The sequence below is a fragment of the Vespa mandarinia genome, chromosome 19 (assembly GCF_050613455.1).
Source record: "Vespa mandarinia isolate Hongniang chromosome 19, ASM5061345v1, whole genome shotgun sequence".
NCBI classification, from domain to species: domain Eukaryota; kingdom Metazoa; phylum Arthropoda; class Insecta; order Hymenoptera; family Vespidae; genus Vespa; species Vespa mandarinia.
Window position 1 is genome coordinate 2,756,395 of NC_140828.1, and position 20,702 is coordinate 2,777,096.

At 28.7% G+C, this 20,702-nt stretch overlaps 1 protein-coding gene and 1 long non-coding RNA gene across 8 annotated transcripts in view; both read right to left on the minus strand.

Moving 5' to 3' along the window:
- Positions 1-1,716: 1,716 nt before the first annotated feature.
- LOC146872385 (uncharacterized) lies at positions 1,717-3,066 on the minus strand (the record flags this gene model as incomplete). The annotated part of the gene is made up of 2 exons (XR_014983314.1): positions 1,717-2,805; positions 2,896-3,066. It is a non-coding gene; the product is annotated as an uncharacterized LOC146872385 (long non-coding RNA).
- LOC118449354 (metabotropic glutamate receptor 8) overlaps positions 2,922-20,702 on the minus strand; it is a 36,026-nt gene continuing 18,245 nt past the window's right edge. For 5 of the 7 annotated variants that reach the window (XM_085662758.1, XM_085662757.1, XM_035883811.2 and 2 more), the window contains 14 exons: positions 17,828-17,959; positions 14,638-14,817; positions 13,398-13,567; positions 7,849-8,003; positions 7,350-7,598; positions 6,476-6,631; positions 6,223-6,349; positions 6,024-6,135; positions 4,968-5,191; positions 4,288-4,568; positions 3,703-4,007; positions 3,516-3,641; positions 3,207-3,354; positions 2,922-3,125 (listed from right to left, as the gene is read on the minus strand). In XM_085662758.1, coding sequence (XP_085518884.1) covers positions 3,073-3,125; positions 3,207-3,354; positions 3,516-3,641; positions 3,703-4,007; positions 4,288-4,568; positions 4,968-5,191; positions 6,024-6,135; positions 6,223-6,349; positions 6,476-6,631; positions 7,350-7,598; positions 7,849-8,003; positions 13,398-13,567; positions 14,638-14,817; positions 17,828-17,959 — 2,418 coding nt within the window. In that variant the 3' untranslated portion in view covers positions 2,922-3,072. The remainder of the gene's footprint in view (positions 3,126-3,206; positions 3,355-3,515; positions 3,642-3,702; positions 4,008-4,287; positions 4,569-4,967; positions 5,192-6,023; positions 6,136-6,222; positions 6,350-6,475; positions 6,632-7,349; positions 7,599-7,848; positions 8,004-13,397; positions 13,568-14,637; positions 14,818-17,827; positions 17,960-20,702) is intronic. The other 2 variants (XM_085662761.1, XR_014983302.1) reach the window with 2 other exon arrangements.

A 20,702-nucleotide genomic window follows, 5' to 3' on the forward strand; every position in this document is an offset into this window, starting at 1 on the left:
TGCAAATATATATCGAGAGTGTGCATCTACAAAATTTAAACGAATACATATATTTCTTTTGATTTTTGGCCATCATTTTCTTCACATTTAATTTTTGCATCCTATTTCTCTAACTTATATATATATATGTATATATATATGTATATATATAGGTACATATATAAAATGTATTAACAAATAATTTATTAAATTTTTACGATCTTACCTAATATACATATATATCTCGACTAGGTCGAAGATTAATTTGTTTTTGATTAAACAGCTAACGATTGTTTGGCACAATAAATATTAAATTTCGTTCATAAAAACGAGAATTATAGATCATAAACGGTAATTGTTTTGATCTTTTAGTGTTGCCACGTGATCTTACTCTATTACGCGCGAATTATGAATGTATGCATTATAATGGCACGATTATTAATAGTTAATTTCGTGCTTTTTTGTTTATATATCGAATTTTGTTATATATATCGAATTTTATTGCTAGTTTATGTATATGTATATATATATAGATAGAGATATAAACTAGCAATGAAATTCTAATAGGAATATTATTTTTGAAGCTGTCTCTTGTAAAGAAAAATGTTTAATATAGTTGAGATAATTTGTCAATAGGAAGAATAGTTGTTTGTTCACAACTACGAGTTATTTTAAATCGATATTTTTTCCCTTAATTTCTTTGCTTTTTTCTTCTTTTTCTTTTGATTCGTATTAAAATTTTTTGTACGAAAAGTAACATAATTCTTTGGTATTATAAATATCAACAATTAATATCTCATTTACTATAATATTTAACTATATCTTAATATTTACATTAATTATTTAAAAAATTTTTCTTCTTTTAGTTAAATTTTATTATCGCCGGCAGTTATGTATATATATATATATGTATATATATACATATACAAGAGTCAGTGATTATGAAAGTCTAAATCATTCGAGATATTAAAAAAAAATATTTTTTAACACGTTATTTTAAAAATTTGAAAATTACATAAAAGAGAATTAATTTTCTTTTTATTTCAAAAATGAATATACTTACTTGTTTTGCTTGCCTCATTACAGAAAAAAAAATTTTTAAATAATTAAAACTGAAATGTTAAAAAAATCTCAAAACGAAAAATATATATATGACTTAGATTACTTTTCAAATCACCAACTAATATATATATATATCAATTATATATATAATATATAATCGATAATAATAATTCAACAGATTATACATTATTGTTAATCTGCAAAAATTGCATTTAAGTGATGTAATTACGTTGCTTATTTTACATCACGAGTATATGGTGTTTTACATTTACACATGCAGTACTCTATTACAACACATGTTCATTTTCGTTGCAGTTACAAAGTTCAATACGATCTTCTACTATCTTTTTTCGTCTTCCTTTGTTTCTAATTGAAATCTATCGTCCATTATATTTCTTTTGGCACGTCGACACATTGACGTTTATAAGTTTGTTTTTTTTTTCTTTTTATTTTTTCTTTTTATATTTTTATTTTTTTATGAAATAATTATCTCCTTATTCGCAATATTGTTAATATATAGTAATATTCTAGAGAATGCAAATATTTTTTTGTAAAGAAAGCTATCAATGATTCGGTATTATGTACAATGTACATACATATATATATATATATATATATATATATATATATATATATATAATATATACTATGCAAATTCGATTTCTCCATAAACACGATTATAATATATAATTATTTATCTAAGATTTCTTTTTTGTTCTAATATATAGATTCTATTAGATATTATCGTACAAAAAACAGCAGTGCTTTCCGAGACACACGATGCAATTGAAATATGAAGTACAGCCGATTCAGGAAGAAATATTTCAAAATCGATGTTCGTGAAAATATTTAAGAGCCTTATATTTGACGCTTATAGTCCTATAGTTAAATCCATTTTCTTTTTTTTTTTTCGATATGCAATAGTAATTTCTGCAAAAACAAAAAAATCAATATTGAAAGGAACATGAAAAATCGAATTTTTCTTTATATTCATTAATTTCTCTTACTACAAATATAGACACGATCATCAATAATAATTATAGGACTAAAAACTATCATTATTATCATTATTCATAGTGTTTTTTCTCTTACCTAGCAATTCTTATCGTGCTGCAAGTAGTAATTTGCCTCTAACTTTGTATAATATCGTCTTAATTATCGGACATGATAATTAATTATATTTGCATTTAACACGATTGAAAAATCAATTGGATATCATATATCGTATATTTTACAGAAACATTTCTCTCTTTAAGTGGATGATAAAAACGAATGATTAGAATCAAAATTTTTCTCATAAAAACGAACCAAGTATTGTATGTCAATTTAATCCTTTTTTAAAAGTATACTCGAAGATGTCAATGAGAGAAATGGCTATAAAAAATATTATTTATGAACGAACAATTAGGTCATTACGTGTACGTACGAATACCACTCGATTGATTAGAACCTTAAAACTTTTTTGAAATTCTTGTTTGAAAAGTTTGTCCTTGAACGATTTTATAGTCATACTTACCGATTGAAATAGTAAAAAGATCTCTCTATAATACTATATCTCGAGAGTACGAAGTTATACTCGAGTATAGATCATAATTGAATAGTTCGACGAAATGAAGAAAAGATTGACGTCGAACACTATGATGAAAAATCCGAGAATGTTGGAGATGCACTATAGATACGTCCAATATGTTCCTCGTTCGGACGATCGTTTAATTCTGTAGAGACATCTATCCTTTCAGAGATGCTGTTGATCGGTGTAGTTACCTAAATGAAAGGAAATTGTAAACAAATTTAAATAATCATTTATGACTTTTTCTTAATATCAGAGTAAATAATAGATAAGTTGTTTTGAACCTGTTCAAGGTCATAGTCCTCATCAGAACTTGGCACATCTGGTAACTCTGATAATTCACTAACGATCGAGAGTTTCTCTGTTGTTCTTGCGATTTCTTCATCGACATACACCTCCACCTCAGTCTCATGCACCTTCAGATGATGCTCTGGACAAAGAGGGAGGTGTATGAGAGCGACCTAGCTAACTGATGTTTCTTCGACTGACGGGCTTGCCAGGGCTTGACTTTCACCTAATTACAAATTGAATAATTTCAATAAAAAATTCTCCAATTGTTAGGACTTATTAATAAAAATATTTTTTTTTAATTTACCATTTATATGCTTTTGCTCACTTCGAGATGCTCGTGATGGGGGAGGGCTGCTACGTGATCCTGAGGTCATGCTCTGCATCGTTTGACTTCTCGCACCCGAAAATTGCATTATGAATGTTGGCCTGTTAATACAATGAACACCTCCTGGCTGTATTAACATTTATATTTAATAATTAATTTAATAATTAATAAAATATATTTCAATTTTATTTCTATGTATTCTTATGCGTATCTTATTATTATAAATAAATTATTTTTAACCATTTATATTAATTATGACTTGATTTTTTAGGATTATTTTTTACTCACGTTGGGACCAGGTCGTACATTCTTGTAAGGTTGAAATAATACAAGATAGACCTTTGGTGTGAATAGACAACCAAGAGCAACAGATGCTGAGATGTTGATACACATACACATGCTTGCTATTTGGACCTACAGAATAAACTTCTCTAAGTCTTCCTGCAAATGATTTTCATTGAATTTTGCTAGATACCTTGTAATCATTCTTCGAACCAAAATAAATTGGTACAAAGGCAAGCCAGACTATACAAGTCGAGTACATGGTAAAACCAATGTACTTAGCTTCATTGAAGTTCTCTGGTATTTTTCTTGTTTTAAATGCATATAGAGTACACATCAGTATGAGGAACATATTATATACAAGAGACATCATCAAGGAGAACGTTGAGACACGACATGTCAATACAGCTGATAGTGGATACGGATGGATCTCTGTGGTGTCAGGTGGTTCGATAATCAGCCAAACGATGGCACCGATCAGTTGGACTGCAGTGATCCCTATAAAAACGGGAGTTACGTAATTCAGGATCAAGCTCGAACGGCACGAACGGCCAACGTGTGACTACCCTATTAATTTGATTTGATTTGATTTTATAACGATGGAAGATTTGTCGATAAAATATATATTCGTTAAATTTGTTTATTTGCCCGAGCAATTACAGATCATCAAGCGTAATTTTCTAACTTTTATTTAATTTCATTTCATTTGATTTTATTTTTAATTTATAATCCAATTTTATTCACAGATCAATCATTAACTTAGACAGCACGTACTCACCGATAGCAATAACAACTTGACTTTTTGGCGACGTGTATGAAGGTCTTTTGATACTTTTCGTACCTTGATTAAATATACGTGAAATACGATTAGTTTTGGTGAGTATTGCACTGTAACAAATACTCAAGCAAAGGCCTAGACCAATACGAAGATAGGTGCAATTCCATGTTGTTGGTTTGCTCAATATAACGAAGCTCATCCCATAACAAGATAGAATCCCAACGAGTAAAACGTAACACAATTCTCGACCAGAAGCCATGATCACTGGGGTACGATTGAATCTAAAAAAAAAAAGGTATTATAAGTAAGTTAAAACCTGATCACATTTGCAATCATGATTATACTTTAATTGACGGCTTTTCTTTCAAGTATTTGTTAAGAGTAGAGAAGGTGTAATTACTAGGAAGATTCAATCGATTCCTAATTACTACCTAGTACACTATGTTCAAATAACATTGCTACATTTTATTATTTTTTTTTTTTTCTTAATCCCATACCATCAATTAAATACCTGAATTGAATCAATTGGATCTCAGTACACATTGACTTTTTTATCTCATCGTTTTTTTAACGAAAAAAAAAAAAAAAAAGAAGAAAACCTTTTATATTTTTTTAACACGAATCTATTATTATATTCAATTAACCAAAGCTATTTTTGTACGAAGTATCACGTGACTTACCGAATGAATACAAACGTTGTGAAAAGTGTACTGAGGATGCCAATGGAAGCGAAAACTAGTGGTACCAATGCCCACGGACTGGTCCATGATATAACTTCAGCTGTTAATTTGATGCAACTTGTTTTTGTTTCGTCAGGAGCGTATCCAGGTCCACAACTGCTGCAAGTGTCGTTGAATACGTAAGCATCTTCTCGGCAAGCTACACATCTCCAACAACATGCCTCCTGTAGATAGAAAAATCAGAGATTAATTTAATTAATTTTTTCTATTTATTAATATAGGTATATCAGATCTATTTAAAAGTTTAATGGCTTATTTAATGGATAAATAATAGAAAAAGAAAATAACAGTAATTTTATAAATAGTATAAAAATATTATAAAATGTACTATAAATATTTATTACAAATAATACTGTACATCATTATTGTATATAAATATAATAGTATACAAACTATTATTATTTCCTTTTACAATATAGCATAATTTTAATTAATATGTTAATAATTTTAATTAATATTTTAATTAATATATTAAAAGTTTTTTCAATATCAACAGACCTCTTTCCATTTTTAAAGATAACTATCATATACCAGATTCATTATTAACAGGAGATAATTTTATGATAACACTGATCAATCGAAAATTTAATTAACAGTACTAAAGTAATCATGAAGAAACAAGTGATATCCACAGGTGGTAACGATCGCACAAAGTGCTTCTGTTTTCTTTTCTTTTTTTTTTTGAAATACCTTCACATTAGAAACACCACGATGACGAAAACTACGAGGTTAATTAGTAACGTGCTACTGAAGAAGAGAGAGAGAGTGAGAGAGAGAGAGAAAGAGACTACTTCAAAATAACGACTCGTTTGCATTCCTTCTAGGCTTCGTGCTTTTTCCAGAGTTTACGTGCTCAAGCATCATATCACCATTTTTAAACGAGTCTAAAGGCACAAGTTTAAAGATATGAAAAACACTTGATTTTTTTTTATCTTTCTCTCTTATTATCTCTCTCTCTTTTTCCCTTGTTTATGTTTCCAATCGATCATTTCCTACCTGGAAATTTCTGACGTGACCTAAAGGACAATTATCACTGCAGGAACTTCTTGGTATATGAAGTTCACCAGCTCCTGTTGCCCATCTGGTCATATTGATATCAAAAGCCAATCTAAAAATTGGAAAAAAAAATAAATTACGATCAGTTTATTCTTCAAAATCAATTATTAAAAATCTCGCAAAAAGAAAAAAAATTTACTCTTCTTTCCAAGTGCCAATCAGAGTATAATCAAAACGATTTTCTTCGTTACGTTGATATTGATAAATATTATAAAACCCATAGGCATCGCCATTGATATTGAATTTAATTTCTGTACCTTGACGACCTGAAAAAAAGAATATATATCTCTTGTCAGTATAATATATGTAAACAATTTTTTTTATTAAAATAACCAATTCCAATATTCAATTGAAAAAAAAAAAAATTAGAAACTCTTTGTGTTGATCCTTACCAATGAAGGTAACGTTTCGAATATATTGTAGAAGTTGTTGGCCATCGGGTGCAGGTTTCAAAGTTTCGCAAACATAATGCAATCCAGTAAATTCATTTTCGCATTCTTCCTCTATTACGTTGTGAACTCCATGAGCCATTGCATATACAGCATCGACTATATGAATAATAACAATAATAACAATAATAACAATAACAATAATAATAATAATAATAATAATAATAATAATAATAATAACAATAATAATAATAATAACAATAATAATAATAATAATAATAATAATAATAATAATAATAATAATAATAATAATAATAATAATAATAATAATAATAATAAAATATAATTATATGTATTCAATTGATATATTTTTCTTGAATGTGACATAAAGAGGAAAGTTTCTCGTCTGTAATATCTTAAAACGAACAAAAAAAAAAAGAAAAAAGAAGGACTTCTTCATTTGATGGAAAAGAAAAAGAAAAAGAAAAAGAACCTAATAAAAAATCAGGTCAGGATTTTTAGCGAGTAATAGTCTAAAGTCTCAAGAATTCGTTGGGTTAAGGGCTCTGCTCCAGGCTATTTTAAAAGAGACAAAGGAGGCACAATTGTCTGATGGAAAAAGAAAAAAAGAAAAGAAAAAGTAGAACGATGTGTTAGCTTTGTTTCAAGATAATCATCTCTTTCATTTACAAAATAGTAATTACCTACTTATTATATATATTATATATTATTATATATTATATTTATATTATATATATATATATAAATATTTAACAATAGATATATATATATATATATATATATATATATATATATATCTATTGTTTCACAGGATATTTCATTAGCAATTTTTTACAAATTAATGAAATTATTTTACCAACGAAAGGTACCAGTCCTTCTTGCTCGTAATCCTTAAGTTCTTCAGTACCAGTACATCTCGTCATTTCGATCGATGCATTTTGGCTGAAAGTGCATTTATGATGTTGCGACCAAAACTCACGGAACCATATATTCCTACAATTTACTATTTTTCCGGGTAATGATTCGTGTGGAATATTATTCTCACTTTGACCTTGACATTCATTAGCCATTCTTGGTCGAAGATTAAGATAGTATTCGTCAAAACCTTTAAAAGATATAACAAACGTAACAATAAAATATATATTTCATTAATAATAATGATGATAATAATAATAATAATAATAATAATAATAATAATAATAATAATAATAATAATAATAATAATAATAATAATAATAAAAACAGATAAAAAAACATCAGATCCCCCAAAAAAAAATTGTATACAATTTGAATTGGTCAATAGTAGTATAAACATCACTTAGACACTGTCTAGTAAGATTGAACGATAAGATTACCTTTAAGGGCAGTCCTATATGGTAGTATAGTGATAGCACCCTCCGCAGCAAATTCTTGATCTCTCACCGGATAAACTTTAGCACCCCAGGAGTCACTACCAACCCACATGAAGTGACCCGTACGATTGGCTCTCACCGTAGCTTGTAGAAGTTTTCTGAAATATAACAAACGAGAAGGATGATATCGTCGATAAGATAAGCTTCAATTTCGTCAATTTTTTCGTTACAATTCTTCCTTTTTTTTCTTCTTTTTTTTATTTATTTACTTATTTTTTTTCTAGAAAGTTAGATTAATTTAAGGAAACTGGATACACAAAGATAATCATGTGTCAATTTATTTGGAAAGATATAGCAGAATATATCCAGGAAGCTAAAGAGAGGGAGAGATAAAGGGAGAGAGAGAGAGAGAGAGAGAGGAGAGAGTTAACAGTCATTAATGTTAGGAAGCTTTGGAAAACGTTTCCATGGAAACTCTAAGCTTATTCTCAACATACATATGTAGATATGTGTACGTTGTATGGTCATCTATGATACTTTAGTCATTACGGTCTTAAGTTTAGTTTCTCGAATATGAACATAGAGATACCTACCTGTCAGCCCTTATCCCCCGACTAACTTAATATAATTGGTAGTATATACTAATAATATGGTAGTCAATACTAATAAAATTATACTTTGATAATAGCTAAAGTGAGAAAATATGTTTATTCGCTTCAATTTTTAATCAAAATTGAATAATAAATTGATAAATTTCCAAGAAATACTCTTCTCTTCGAACGATTTATAAATATCTTATAGATATCGTTGTTATTTTCTTATTTATGGAAAAGGAGGAGACGGAGAATGAGAGTAGAAACTAAAAGAAACCAAAATAAGATCTATCGGAGCAATACAAGTCGGATAAGAGGAACGAGTTTGAAACCTCTAAACTTATATTGTCGGACTTATCAAGCATGGTCCATCGAAATCGAATTCAAGAAGTAATGGCTTTTCTTCGACGTATGTATGTATACTCCAGGAAACGAGATTGTGAAGAATTCTCTCAAAGATTTCCTTTTTGAGAATTGAGACGGAATAGAAGTATATGATAACTATCATCATTGATGGGTAATATTAACTAGAACATTGGAAGGAATATGTGTTTTCTTCCGTTTTTTTTCTTCTTCTATTAATTTAACATCCACGCAAATATCTATACTAGAGTAAATTCTAAAGTCAAGTCATGTATATCTATGTTTCAAAGCAAGCATAACAGTAGAGTTTCTAACAAGTTAGAATCGAATAATTCAATCACGCTGCTTTCGCGTTCAATACGATTTGAAACTATCAAAATGAGGCTAGAGAGGGAGAGAGAGATAAAGAGAGAGAGACAGAGAGAGAGAAAGAGAGAGAGAGAGAGAGAGAGAGAGAGAGAGAGAAATAGAAGGATGAAGGGAGGAAGAGAGGGGGTGGGGCTAACAAATGAGATCAATTTCAACCACATATCGACGTCCTCAAGGAAACAAGAACGTGTTTCACGGTTTACTGATAATATTGAGTTAACAATCTGACACTTTGATTAATAAATCCAATAATTGTAAAACTTTTGAAGAATATAAATTAATAAAACAAGATTGAAAAAATATTTAAATATATATATATATATATATATATATATATATATATATATATGCTTGCGTGTGTGCGCGTGTATGTATGTGTGTTCTTCTTTGTCAATGTATACCACTTTACGAATACGTATTTTAACCTTGTGAGCGAGATGCGTGGGAGTACATGAGGATGCTTGCTAGCTAATTGGATCTCAACACAGTATGGAAGACAAATTGAGGTCCGTCGGTTTATTTATTTCGCTGGAATCGATCTTCTTCTTCTGACAGTCTTTCTCTCTCTCTCTTTCTTTCTCTCCTCTCTCTCTCTCTCTCTCTCTCTCTCTCTCTTTCTCTTTCTCTTTCCCTATCTGCATCTATCAAATTTTTCTAAAAGATGTTTTATTGATTAATAAGTTTTAATAAATAATTTATCTATATGTATGTGTTATCATTTATGTAAGTTTCATATATTAATATAAAAATATCTATAAATGTCTGATAATATTCTAATATTTAATCGTTAACATTTACTACAATAAAATTATTTTATTTTATAATTATCCATCTAATAATATTCTAATATTCTATTATCAATATTGACCACGATGATTTTTATATACTATTTCTTTTTTTTTTTTTAATTCACATTCAAATAAATATTTCCTTCTCTCTCTCTCTCTCTCTCTCTCTCTCTTCCTCCCTCTGTTATCACAGTAAAAAAAAAAAGGAGACATACGTGTTTCTATAGGATAAAAGCACTAGTAGATACATTTAAAAAATACTAAATACGTTGTATTTTAGTCAATGGAGCTTTTTGTTAGATAATCCTTTGAACGAGAAGGAAAGCTAGTCTCGAAACACTTTCGGAAAAGGGGATGACGATACTAAGAAGACGGTATATCAGGACGTGTTTGGGCAATCGATTTGGAGGACGATATTGGGGTCACTGGATTACTATACGGGCAAAGGGGAATAAGTACCCTCTTTCTCTATCTCTCTCTGGCTATTGTTTTCTTCGGGACGAAGAACGAGAGATTCAAGTTAAGAGCGAAGAAAGGGCGTGTGTACACTCGAACATCGATCCTCTCCTTCTTTTTCCTTTACTGCTACAATATTATTACTGCTATTATTATTATTATCCTTTTGTTTGTTCTTTTAGTATATCTAAAAAAACAGATCACAGTTTGAACAGTGTTGACTCTTGAATGAGATTCCAAAGAAAACCTATAGTCGAAGTAATGTCAACTTTGAATAAAGAAACTTCTTTACAAATACATCTATCAAATCTTTTTAATAGAAAGAAAAGTAAGAAATTCATTTTATAGATTTATTCTATTAGACGATGAAACCTTAAGTAGATTAGAAATATTTCTGACAATCATATTTTTTATTTTACAAATTGATCATACTATTAATTATACAGAAATATATATATAAGGTAAGTCAAAAGTTTTTACATAATTTTACGAATTAATGACTCTTTTTCGAGAGTTTATTAGATTAAAAAATTATAAATCTAGAAATTTTTAGCTCCGTTATATATATCTACATACATATAATTAACATTGTAATTAATTGAATATCTCTCGTTAGATTCTCTCGAAGTTCGAAAATATTTCAAAAATGAAACGAAAAAACTTGTTAAGAAAAATAAAAAAAAAAAAAAAAGAAAAAGAAAACAGAAACACTAACAAACAGAGAAAAAAACCTCGCCTTAATCGCTTAGGGAAACATTTCTTTTTGATTTTGTTTTGTTTTTATATCGCAGATGAAATTATTCGTAAAAGTTGAAGAACAAGGAAAAGGATGCGACCGATAGAGAGAACTCCGTCCTTTGTAATGCAAAGCTCTTGCATTTGTTCGAAAGAGAATATATATTGTACGCGTAAGCGAGAATACGGCATGTATAAATAGAGATTTTTCCTAGAGAAAAAGAATAAAAAAAAGAAAAAAAAAAGGGAAAAAGGAAGGAAGGGAAAGGAAGAAGCAACGAAAGGAAGACAGGGATAGATATAAAGAAGGTGATGGGTCGAAGATATCCGTGTCGATACGAAGCCTTTTGAGGGGTTGAAATTTAAAGTCGATAGGTGGAAAAAGAATGTTTTTTCCTCAGCCGGTTCCAGCAGCCGGTTTGCTTCGATATTTGGATACTAGCCAAAAAAACGAGTTGGCTATGTGTGTTTTATGAAAACCGCTAACGCCACTATGGCGACCTACCTAAAAGTGGTTTTCCCTTGATAATATATATTCTAGATAAAGAAAGAGAGAAAATTCTTTGTTAATAATAACGAAAAATATTGGACGGATATATTGTACGTGTGAGCTAAAGGAAAGATAATCCAAAAGAAAGATAATAGCTGAAAGATAATATTCTCGAGCATTGACAAATGAGAACATTATTTAGGATTATTTTAACGGTAAGAACTAACGACCTATTTTTATCACATCTGTCAATCTGACAGATACTTAACGAAGAAAAAAAAGAAGAAAAAGAAGAAGAAGAAGAAGAAGAAGAAGAAGAAGAAGAAGAAGAAGAAGAAGAAGAAGAAGAAGAAGAAGAGGAAGAAAAAAGAGAAAATACTTAAAAAAACAAAAAAGAAAGAAAAGAAAATAATTCTCGCGGAATAGATAATAATCGAGTGAGAAGGATACGTCGAAGAGCATCGCACGTATAACATCGTTTAAACGACGACGACGTTTAAAAATCGATACTACATATAGCGAACGTCATTTTTCACAGGCTGCATTCAGAGCGATCCATAATATAACATAAGCAACCAATGCCTAAGAAGATAAGCTGTGACACTTGTAAAGCTCTTTCCTTTTTATAACCACGAAATTCAATCCCGATTTTTTCTTCCTTCTTTCTCTCTCTCTTTCTCTCTTTCTTATTATTTTATATATATTTTTCTTCTTATCGTTAACCCTTTATAATATCATTGAACTTTTCAAGTTCATGATATTCAAAATGAATTTCATTTTTCAAAGATAAAAAATTAGATCATAAAAAGTTATCGACGTTTCTTTTAAGATTTTATTTAATATAAAAAAATATTTATAATATATCTATAAATTATATCAGATTTTATTCTTCTCCTTTTTCTTTCTGTCTCTCTCTCCCTCTCTCTATCTCTCTCTCTCTCTCTCTCTTTCTTACTTCCTTTCTTCTTCTCTTTCGTCTTCTTTTTATTCACGTCTCGTTTGAAAACGATCAAAAATAGCCGAGAGGTTCATTTCAATGGCAGAGTTGTCAAACGAGGAGAGTTTTTACAGTAACATTTGCTTTGTGTTCCTACGTAAAAGGGAAGGGCATGTCAAGGGTGAAACAAAAAGTAATGATCCTATCCATAGGATATTGTCGTCAGAACGAACTTATATCGTTCATCATAAATCAATGATGGAATAACGGAGGTATACTTGATCGGTCATGGCAGAAATTAATTACTAGAGAAAACAATGTAGCTGAGAAAGATATATATATATATATACATATGTATGTATGTATATATATATATATAGGATGATAGAGAAAGAAAGAAAACTTCTGATGTTAATCTATATCATCTAAAGTTTATCAACTTTTAATTCACACAAACCTATCTTTTTTCATGCTACTAATTTTTTCCTCGTCATATAATAAAAAATAATTTTCTTTTTCGCTTATAAAAATATCAGCTGTTTTTATATATTTAACATTTTGATCAAGCCTATGAAAATATTTTGTCTACTCATTTTTTTTTTCTTTTTAATATGTGTTCAGAGTAAGCTGCATTTTTAAATAATTATTTTCCGAAAAGAAGCATCATTTTCAGATATAAGAAAATTATCATTTCACAAATAAAACTACTATACTATTATATTTTCTATTAAATATTTTTCTAACTAGATTGTTCTAACTTTTTGAAAAGAATGAAATCAATATTTAATAATACTATAAAATAATTAATAATAATTCCTTACCTTATATTATCTTCATCAACGAACAATACGACTCCTCGAGCATTATGTTTCGTGCTTAGTCTTTCTACGATCCTATCAAAGTCTTCGGTCTTCGAATTACGTAATATCTTCTCGCTTACAGCAACGCAAATGTTATATTCCAAGGATAACGATATAAAACTGGCGATACCCTAAACATAGATAATCGTTTTATTATTCTCTCTTTTTTCCTTTGTCTTCTTTTCTCTTTCCCTGTCTCTCCTCCTCCCTTTCCCTTCAAAAAATAATTCTAATCGAATATTTTATTTTATTTTATTTTATTTTATTTTATTTTTTACTACACTTAACTCAAGCAATATCCAAACACAAGCTTCCGTCGTTTCTTTGAACATCGCATGTTCTCAAGCTCTTATTCAATCTACTGTAAAGAATATGAAGGAACGTATTCGAAGAAATTCCAAGTGCATTTGTTTTTACTTTTACGACAAAAGCAAGCATCATTTGAAATATCGAAGGTGAAAAGAAAACGGATATTGCTTTTATCGTTAAGCGATTTTCACCGTGTATCTTGTTGATATATGAAGACAATAAAAAATAAAAAGAACAAAAAAGAAATTTACGATTCAAAAATGCTACGACGTCAACATCAAAATAATGATACTAATGGTAATAAAAATATCGATTAGAAAATATTACTGACCCACTTTCATTTTTCTTTTTCTGAACACACATAAACCCACAAATATATATATATATATATATATATATATATATATATTCTAATTTTTAATCAGATATTTTTTATATTCAAAAATCCAAGTAAATCACAAGTAATCATCAAAGAAATTCAGTTTCGTTAAGTAATTAAAATGTTTTATTAATGCTCGTTATTTACAGGACCTCCATGTGACCTTTCCTCTTGTTTTGTTCTATCGTTCAGGAAATAAGCAGTTTTTGTTCGCTTTTAATCGATTTGGTTAAACGTTTTTGTTATATAAAGGATGAAATCATCAATTTAATATGTGTATATATATAAAATAGATTAAAATTATCGATGCTATATATGATAACATAAAATATGAAACAATATTTTAAAAAACATCTAATTAAAAATATCTGCTAAATGAACCTCATTTTATATGTACACTTTTAAATAAAAAAACTTATCTTTTCTATATATACACACACATATATATATATATATGTATATATATATTTATTTATTATCATTTAAAGTCCATAGAAGAAAAAACTGACTGACCTTTTCACCATAATCACCTTCGACGGCCACCGTAGAAACATATTTCCATCCTAAACGATGTATCACCTCGACCATGGCCTGCGCTTGAAAACTGTCTGGTGGTACAACTCTACTGAAATACTCGAAACGACTTTTGTCCGATAATTCAGTGCTGGTTGATGCATAGCTCACTTGGGGTATCTGCAATATGCCATGAGCAACGTTTACACATTCGTAAAGGTCAAAAGTTCTTATCCGTGTATTTTATTTTATTCTAACATTTATCACGACAAACTGACGAGCAAATGTATACAGTAATTACTCTTAAATAATGATTTTAAAATGATTCGAAAGAAATGATTAAAAGATTAAACTTGTACCTAACTAGGATATTTACGGTCTTTTGCTAATGTTTTGTAAACATCTATGTGTATAAGTATACCTATGTATGTGTACATGGTGTATATATGTGTGTATATATGTCTACTTCTCCAAGAAGAGATTAGTCTTGAGGAACAGCGTAGACTGTTTAAACTACGATGGCTTTACCAAATACGAAATCAAGAACAATTCACGTGATTTCTCATCGACCGAACCAATTAACAGGGTTGAAGGAAAATGCATTCGATCGAATGGAGTAGCACTTTCTATGCTAATACCTCGAAAATATTCCAATCGATTACACACCCTCCTGGACAAATTTCATTCAGCCTAGCCAATTGAGAATTTAAAATATTTATTGATCCCAAAGAGGAAAAAGAGGAAATGAATGTTTTCTTTTGGGAAATGCGATAGCGCGATTCAAGAAAAATGACAAATTTTAAATCATTTTTATAATATATATTAAACTTAAACTTTTCAGAAAAATCTGATTTAATTTTTTATTTTTATTTATAGATCCTTTTCCTTTTTCCATAGGTATACGTAAAAAATCAAAATGTTTGATTAAAATTTATAACTTTCAAAGTCAAAATTTCATTTTTTTTCAATATTGATTTTTGAAAATAAAAATAAATAAGCAATAGAAACGATTTTGTTTCCTTATTTCTTTTCTTTTTCTATCACTTTTATATAAACCTGTAGTATATATAACATGTATTATATATACATACATACATATATATATATATATATATATATATATATATATATATATATATATATATATGTCTTTCTCTTTCTCATTCTCTTTACGTGTACGTTCTGTTACCAAATGTAAAATGTAAAATCTAAAGTTAAACTTTTCCTTGAAAAAAAATGATGAAATATACATGAGCTCAAAGCATTAATAATATAATTTCTTTCGCGTTAGTAACATTGAAGCTATCAAATGAAATTTACAAAACGAATATCTTTCTCCATCTTATCATTATAATTGTTTTCTTATCGGAAATGAAAAAAAAAAGTTTGTGAATGTTGAAAGAAACGAATAAAAAACTTACAACCTTTCAATCAATTAATTTTTTTCGAGACTTCCTAGGCTAATTTGATTTTCGTCTCTGTTAAATTACAACCCTAGGAGATTTTTTGCAATTTAAAAAGAAATGAGTTTAAATAGTTTCAAAGAAGAATTTCTAATTGATCTTTAAAATCGCTTAGGAACTTTTGATCAATCCTGTATAAATAAATAAATTGTTCGATCCAAAGCAAAAATCGAATAAACTGCAAAGCTAAATGAATAATCATTTAACTTTTCTGATTCTCTAGCCATATTACCAAATAAATCCTTTCAAAATGACTTCACTAATAGATCCTTTCAAGAAACTCCTAGTTTCTACTTTGATAAGAAAGATTATTCGCTGACCTGTATGATTCTCGTTGAATGAATTTCTCAGGCATTGTTCTTTTTTTACTTCGTTTCTATTATACAACGTTCTTTATCGATCAAAGTTTTTATTTTTCGACAATTCACTATGTTTAACATTTGTCATTATTTATTCTAATAAGAACAAAAATTTTATTAAAATTTAAACCGAACGTATCACATATTAATCGTTTCCAAATTAATTATTAATTTGATTAACAATGACTAATTAGAATTAAATGTTTCTCGATTTTGTCTAATGCAATTTGCTATCTATCTATTCTATTCGTATTTTTTTTTTTATGATCGTAAAAAAAAGATAGTAAAAATAAAATTTGCCTTCATAGTATATCCTCATAGTATATTGAGGAAACGTAAAACACTATTTCGCATTCAATTTTGAAGAAAAAACGATAAAAGAAATATTTCCATGGGGAAACTATCCTGTTTCGTTTTCGTTTTGATATTTCCCTTTGATTTTGACTTGGTGAACGTGCAGTGAACAATAATACGTACGTTCTATATTCATATGTCTCTATCATTCTCTATGTATGCACACATAAGTGAGTAAAAAAGAGAGAGATAGAGATCGAGGAGAAATAGATAGATAGATAGATAGATAGATAGATCAATAGATAAATAGAGAGAGAGAGAGAGAGAGAGAGAGAGAGAGAAAGCACTTATGGTAAGAGGAAAATACGATGCCGAGTGCTTCGGCGCGCTAGTTCTCAAGATCCTCTATGCCGTCCATTTCTCAAGGAACTTCCTCGAGAGATGAGAGAACTTCCTCGAGAAGCACTGTGCTATTCGTTCCTAGAAACTTATATTGGCCAACGTGAGTAGCCACGTAATCGTACGCGCGCATGAAAGAGAGATAGATAGATAGATAGATAGATAGAGAGAGAGAGAGAGAGAGAGAGAGAGAAAGAGAGAGAGAGAGCGAGAGATGATTCGTTTCAACGAAAAATAAGATTTCACGAGTTATTTCACGTTACAATCAAATATCAAATCTTTCATTTATCATTTATTTCATAATATTTTTATTTGAAATTAGAAAATTATAATTAATATCTTTTCACAATTTAATAATAATAACAAAAGATTAAATTCTTTTAATGAGATCTAATAATATTATATAAAATAAGATATAAAAGTTTATTAGAAAAAAAGAAAGGATGTTTGATAGGAATATATTTTAAAACATAAACTCTCTTAAAATAAAGAACAATTTTAAGAAGAGAAATAATATCGAACGAATATAATTAGAAGTTAATTTTCTTATTTCAGCTTCGTTTCTAGAAATGAATGAACTCTGATCAGTGCAAAAACGTGATTAGCTATTATGATATAATATACGAGAATAATCGTGAAAGTATACAATATTCTTTTGATTATTATTAAAATTACCTTGAAAAGTCTTAGAATATTAGCGACCATGATGGAAACTACACTGAAGGATGCTCCTATTACTCCGGTTACTGGTTTATGTGGCATGTATATAGGTGGTTTATTATCTTCGCACTTGTACTCCGAAATGTCCTGTAACAAAAAGAGAAAGGAGACACCAATAAAAATTCTCTATTATTAAAAAACAGAGCGAAAGAGAGAGAGAGAGAGAGAGAGAGAGAGAGAGAGAAAGAGAGGCAGAGAAAGATAAAAACAAATTAACATTCTCTTAAAATTATATCACATTAGTTTATATAACTTAGAAATATACACAAATGGAAAGTTTATCTCCAAATGTTTTCCCAAAGCTAACGAGCTCAGAATATTGCTAATTAAATTAAAGAACATTTAAAAGTACATTTCAAAGTTGTTACCCAGTTACTTGAAATATTTAAAACCGAATAACAGCAAGCTAGCTAGCTACCTAGCTAGCCTCGAGCCAACGAGAAAACTAATACCAACTGTATCTGTGTATATATATATATATATATATATATAGATATATATAAAGAAAGATAAAGAGAGAGAGAGAGAGAGAGAGAGAGAGAGAAATTTCTGTGCTTTCCATGGAACGATAATTCTACACTACCCTCGAATTAACCACTGGAAAATTGAAAATTCAAATATGTAAATCTGCTTGATACTTCACCTTATTGCAAGCTTTTCAAAATCACTGTTTTATACTGATCAAGACTACCTCAAACTTCAAACTGTTTTATCAAAAAGGAATCAAAGGATTCTTCGTATATTTGACCTTGAAAGAAAGTTTGATTAGATGGGCAAATAAAAATATAGAAAAAAATTGATGGAATCTCGATAATCATGATATTTTAAGATATATTAAGATATACTTTTTAAAAATCAACAACGAAAATTTTGTTATTATCATTTGGAAAATTTTATCGATCTTTTTTTTTGATCAATTTTTTAATATATCATTTGGAAAATATAATATGTAGACATAATACAATCATGAAAGAGTGCCCTTATTAATATTCACTTGAATCTGTTTGCATTGTCGATGAGTTTTGATAGAGTGTACCTTCTATTTATGTTACTCGATGCAACTACATCCTGTCACGTATCACAGACTCTTCAGTGATTGCTTGAAATCCTATAATCACTGAGAGGTCCTGACCCACTGTATTTATGATCTTTCAATTATATTTAATTGAATTCGATGATCCTTCAATTTTTTTTTTTTACGTTTCTTTTCAAACCTCAGGAATATATATATATATATATATATATATATATAATTCTTTATTCTATTTATTTATTATAATGAACAAGATCCTAAAGAAGGTTAAAAATAGAATATGAAATCTTTCGAAAAAACGACCATGATCAATCATTTTTATTCAACGTATAGGATTTATTTTCTTTGAATGACACTTACGTAACTTAGATTAAAACTTCGAAGTCATTTCCGATGGAGAAGTTACCATCTTTCCACTCCGTTTCTCCTCGATCGATTTTGTCGATCATTCAGGCGAAACATCACAGGTATATAATTCATTCTTGCCTATTACATATGTATGAAGAAAAAAAAAATCATATAAAAAAAATAATAGAATCAGGTTTACGTAGATTGCCATAAGATTTATTATAATATAATATATACAGGAATGTATTCCACTTAAAAATACAAGAACGATTTTTAATTATTAAAAAAAAGTGATATCAAATTTTAGAAATTTAATATAATTAATAATACTTATGCATTAATATTAAAATTATCACAATCTTATTATTATATTTTTAATCAATGATCTTTTCTCCATAATTAAATATGATTATTAATTAATTGATTCATATACATACACTCTTCTCTCTCTCTCTCTCTCTCTCTCTCTCTCTCTCTCTCTCTTTCTCTTGAAACAATATAATAAATATAATATTTTCTCTAAAATAATCTTCCTGTTTATATGTGTATATATTATATAACAATAATTTTTAAAAGTGACTATTTGTAAAATATAAAATAATAGAATAAATATAATAGACTTTGGGAGGAAAGAGGTTAACAAAATTCTTGACTCGGATAAAAAACCAAGAGGACTTGTCGTCGTCATTGTCGTTGTCTCGTCGTCGTTGCTGAAAGCTTACAACACTCGACCCTTATGATGCTCAAGGGGTATAGCCATGCACTTTTGCGAAGGAAGCAAAGCGCTCCACTAGGAAATTGCTTCTGACACGAGCAAAAGTGGAAAGGAAAATGCGTTTTGCTTCCGTCTTTCTTGCGAGAAGTACACTTCGCAGTATGTTTCGCTGTAATTATCCTTCGAACTCGAGTATCCTTATTTTTCTCTTTTCCTCGGATCAATAAATCAAACAAGAAGAATTCTTCATAATTACGCAGCTACGAGATCCTTTCATTTCGAGTGACCTAATTATATTCAATGTAATTCTAACATTTAATATTTATACGAGCAAATTGCTTTTTTAATGTTAAATCACGTCTTTCGACTATTTTAATAATATTCATTCCCAATAAAAAAAGAAAAAAAAAAGAAAAAAAAAGAAAAAAAAAAGAACTATTCGATGAATAACGTAGAACAAAATACATAAGAATTTTTATGCCAACGATAGTTCGAAAAACTTTTAGAATTCTTTTCTCGTATATCCGAACTGTAATAACAGTGTTTGACCTCAATATTTCTTATAAGACCAAAGATATATATATATATATATATATATATATATATATATATACGTATATATATATATATACGTATATAGATCTCGAAAATTGAAGTCGTGGAGAGAAGATAGGAAAAAAAACAAAAAAAGAAACAAAAAAACAAGGAGAGAAAGAAAATCACTAGGAAACATT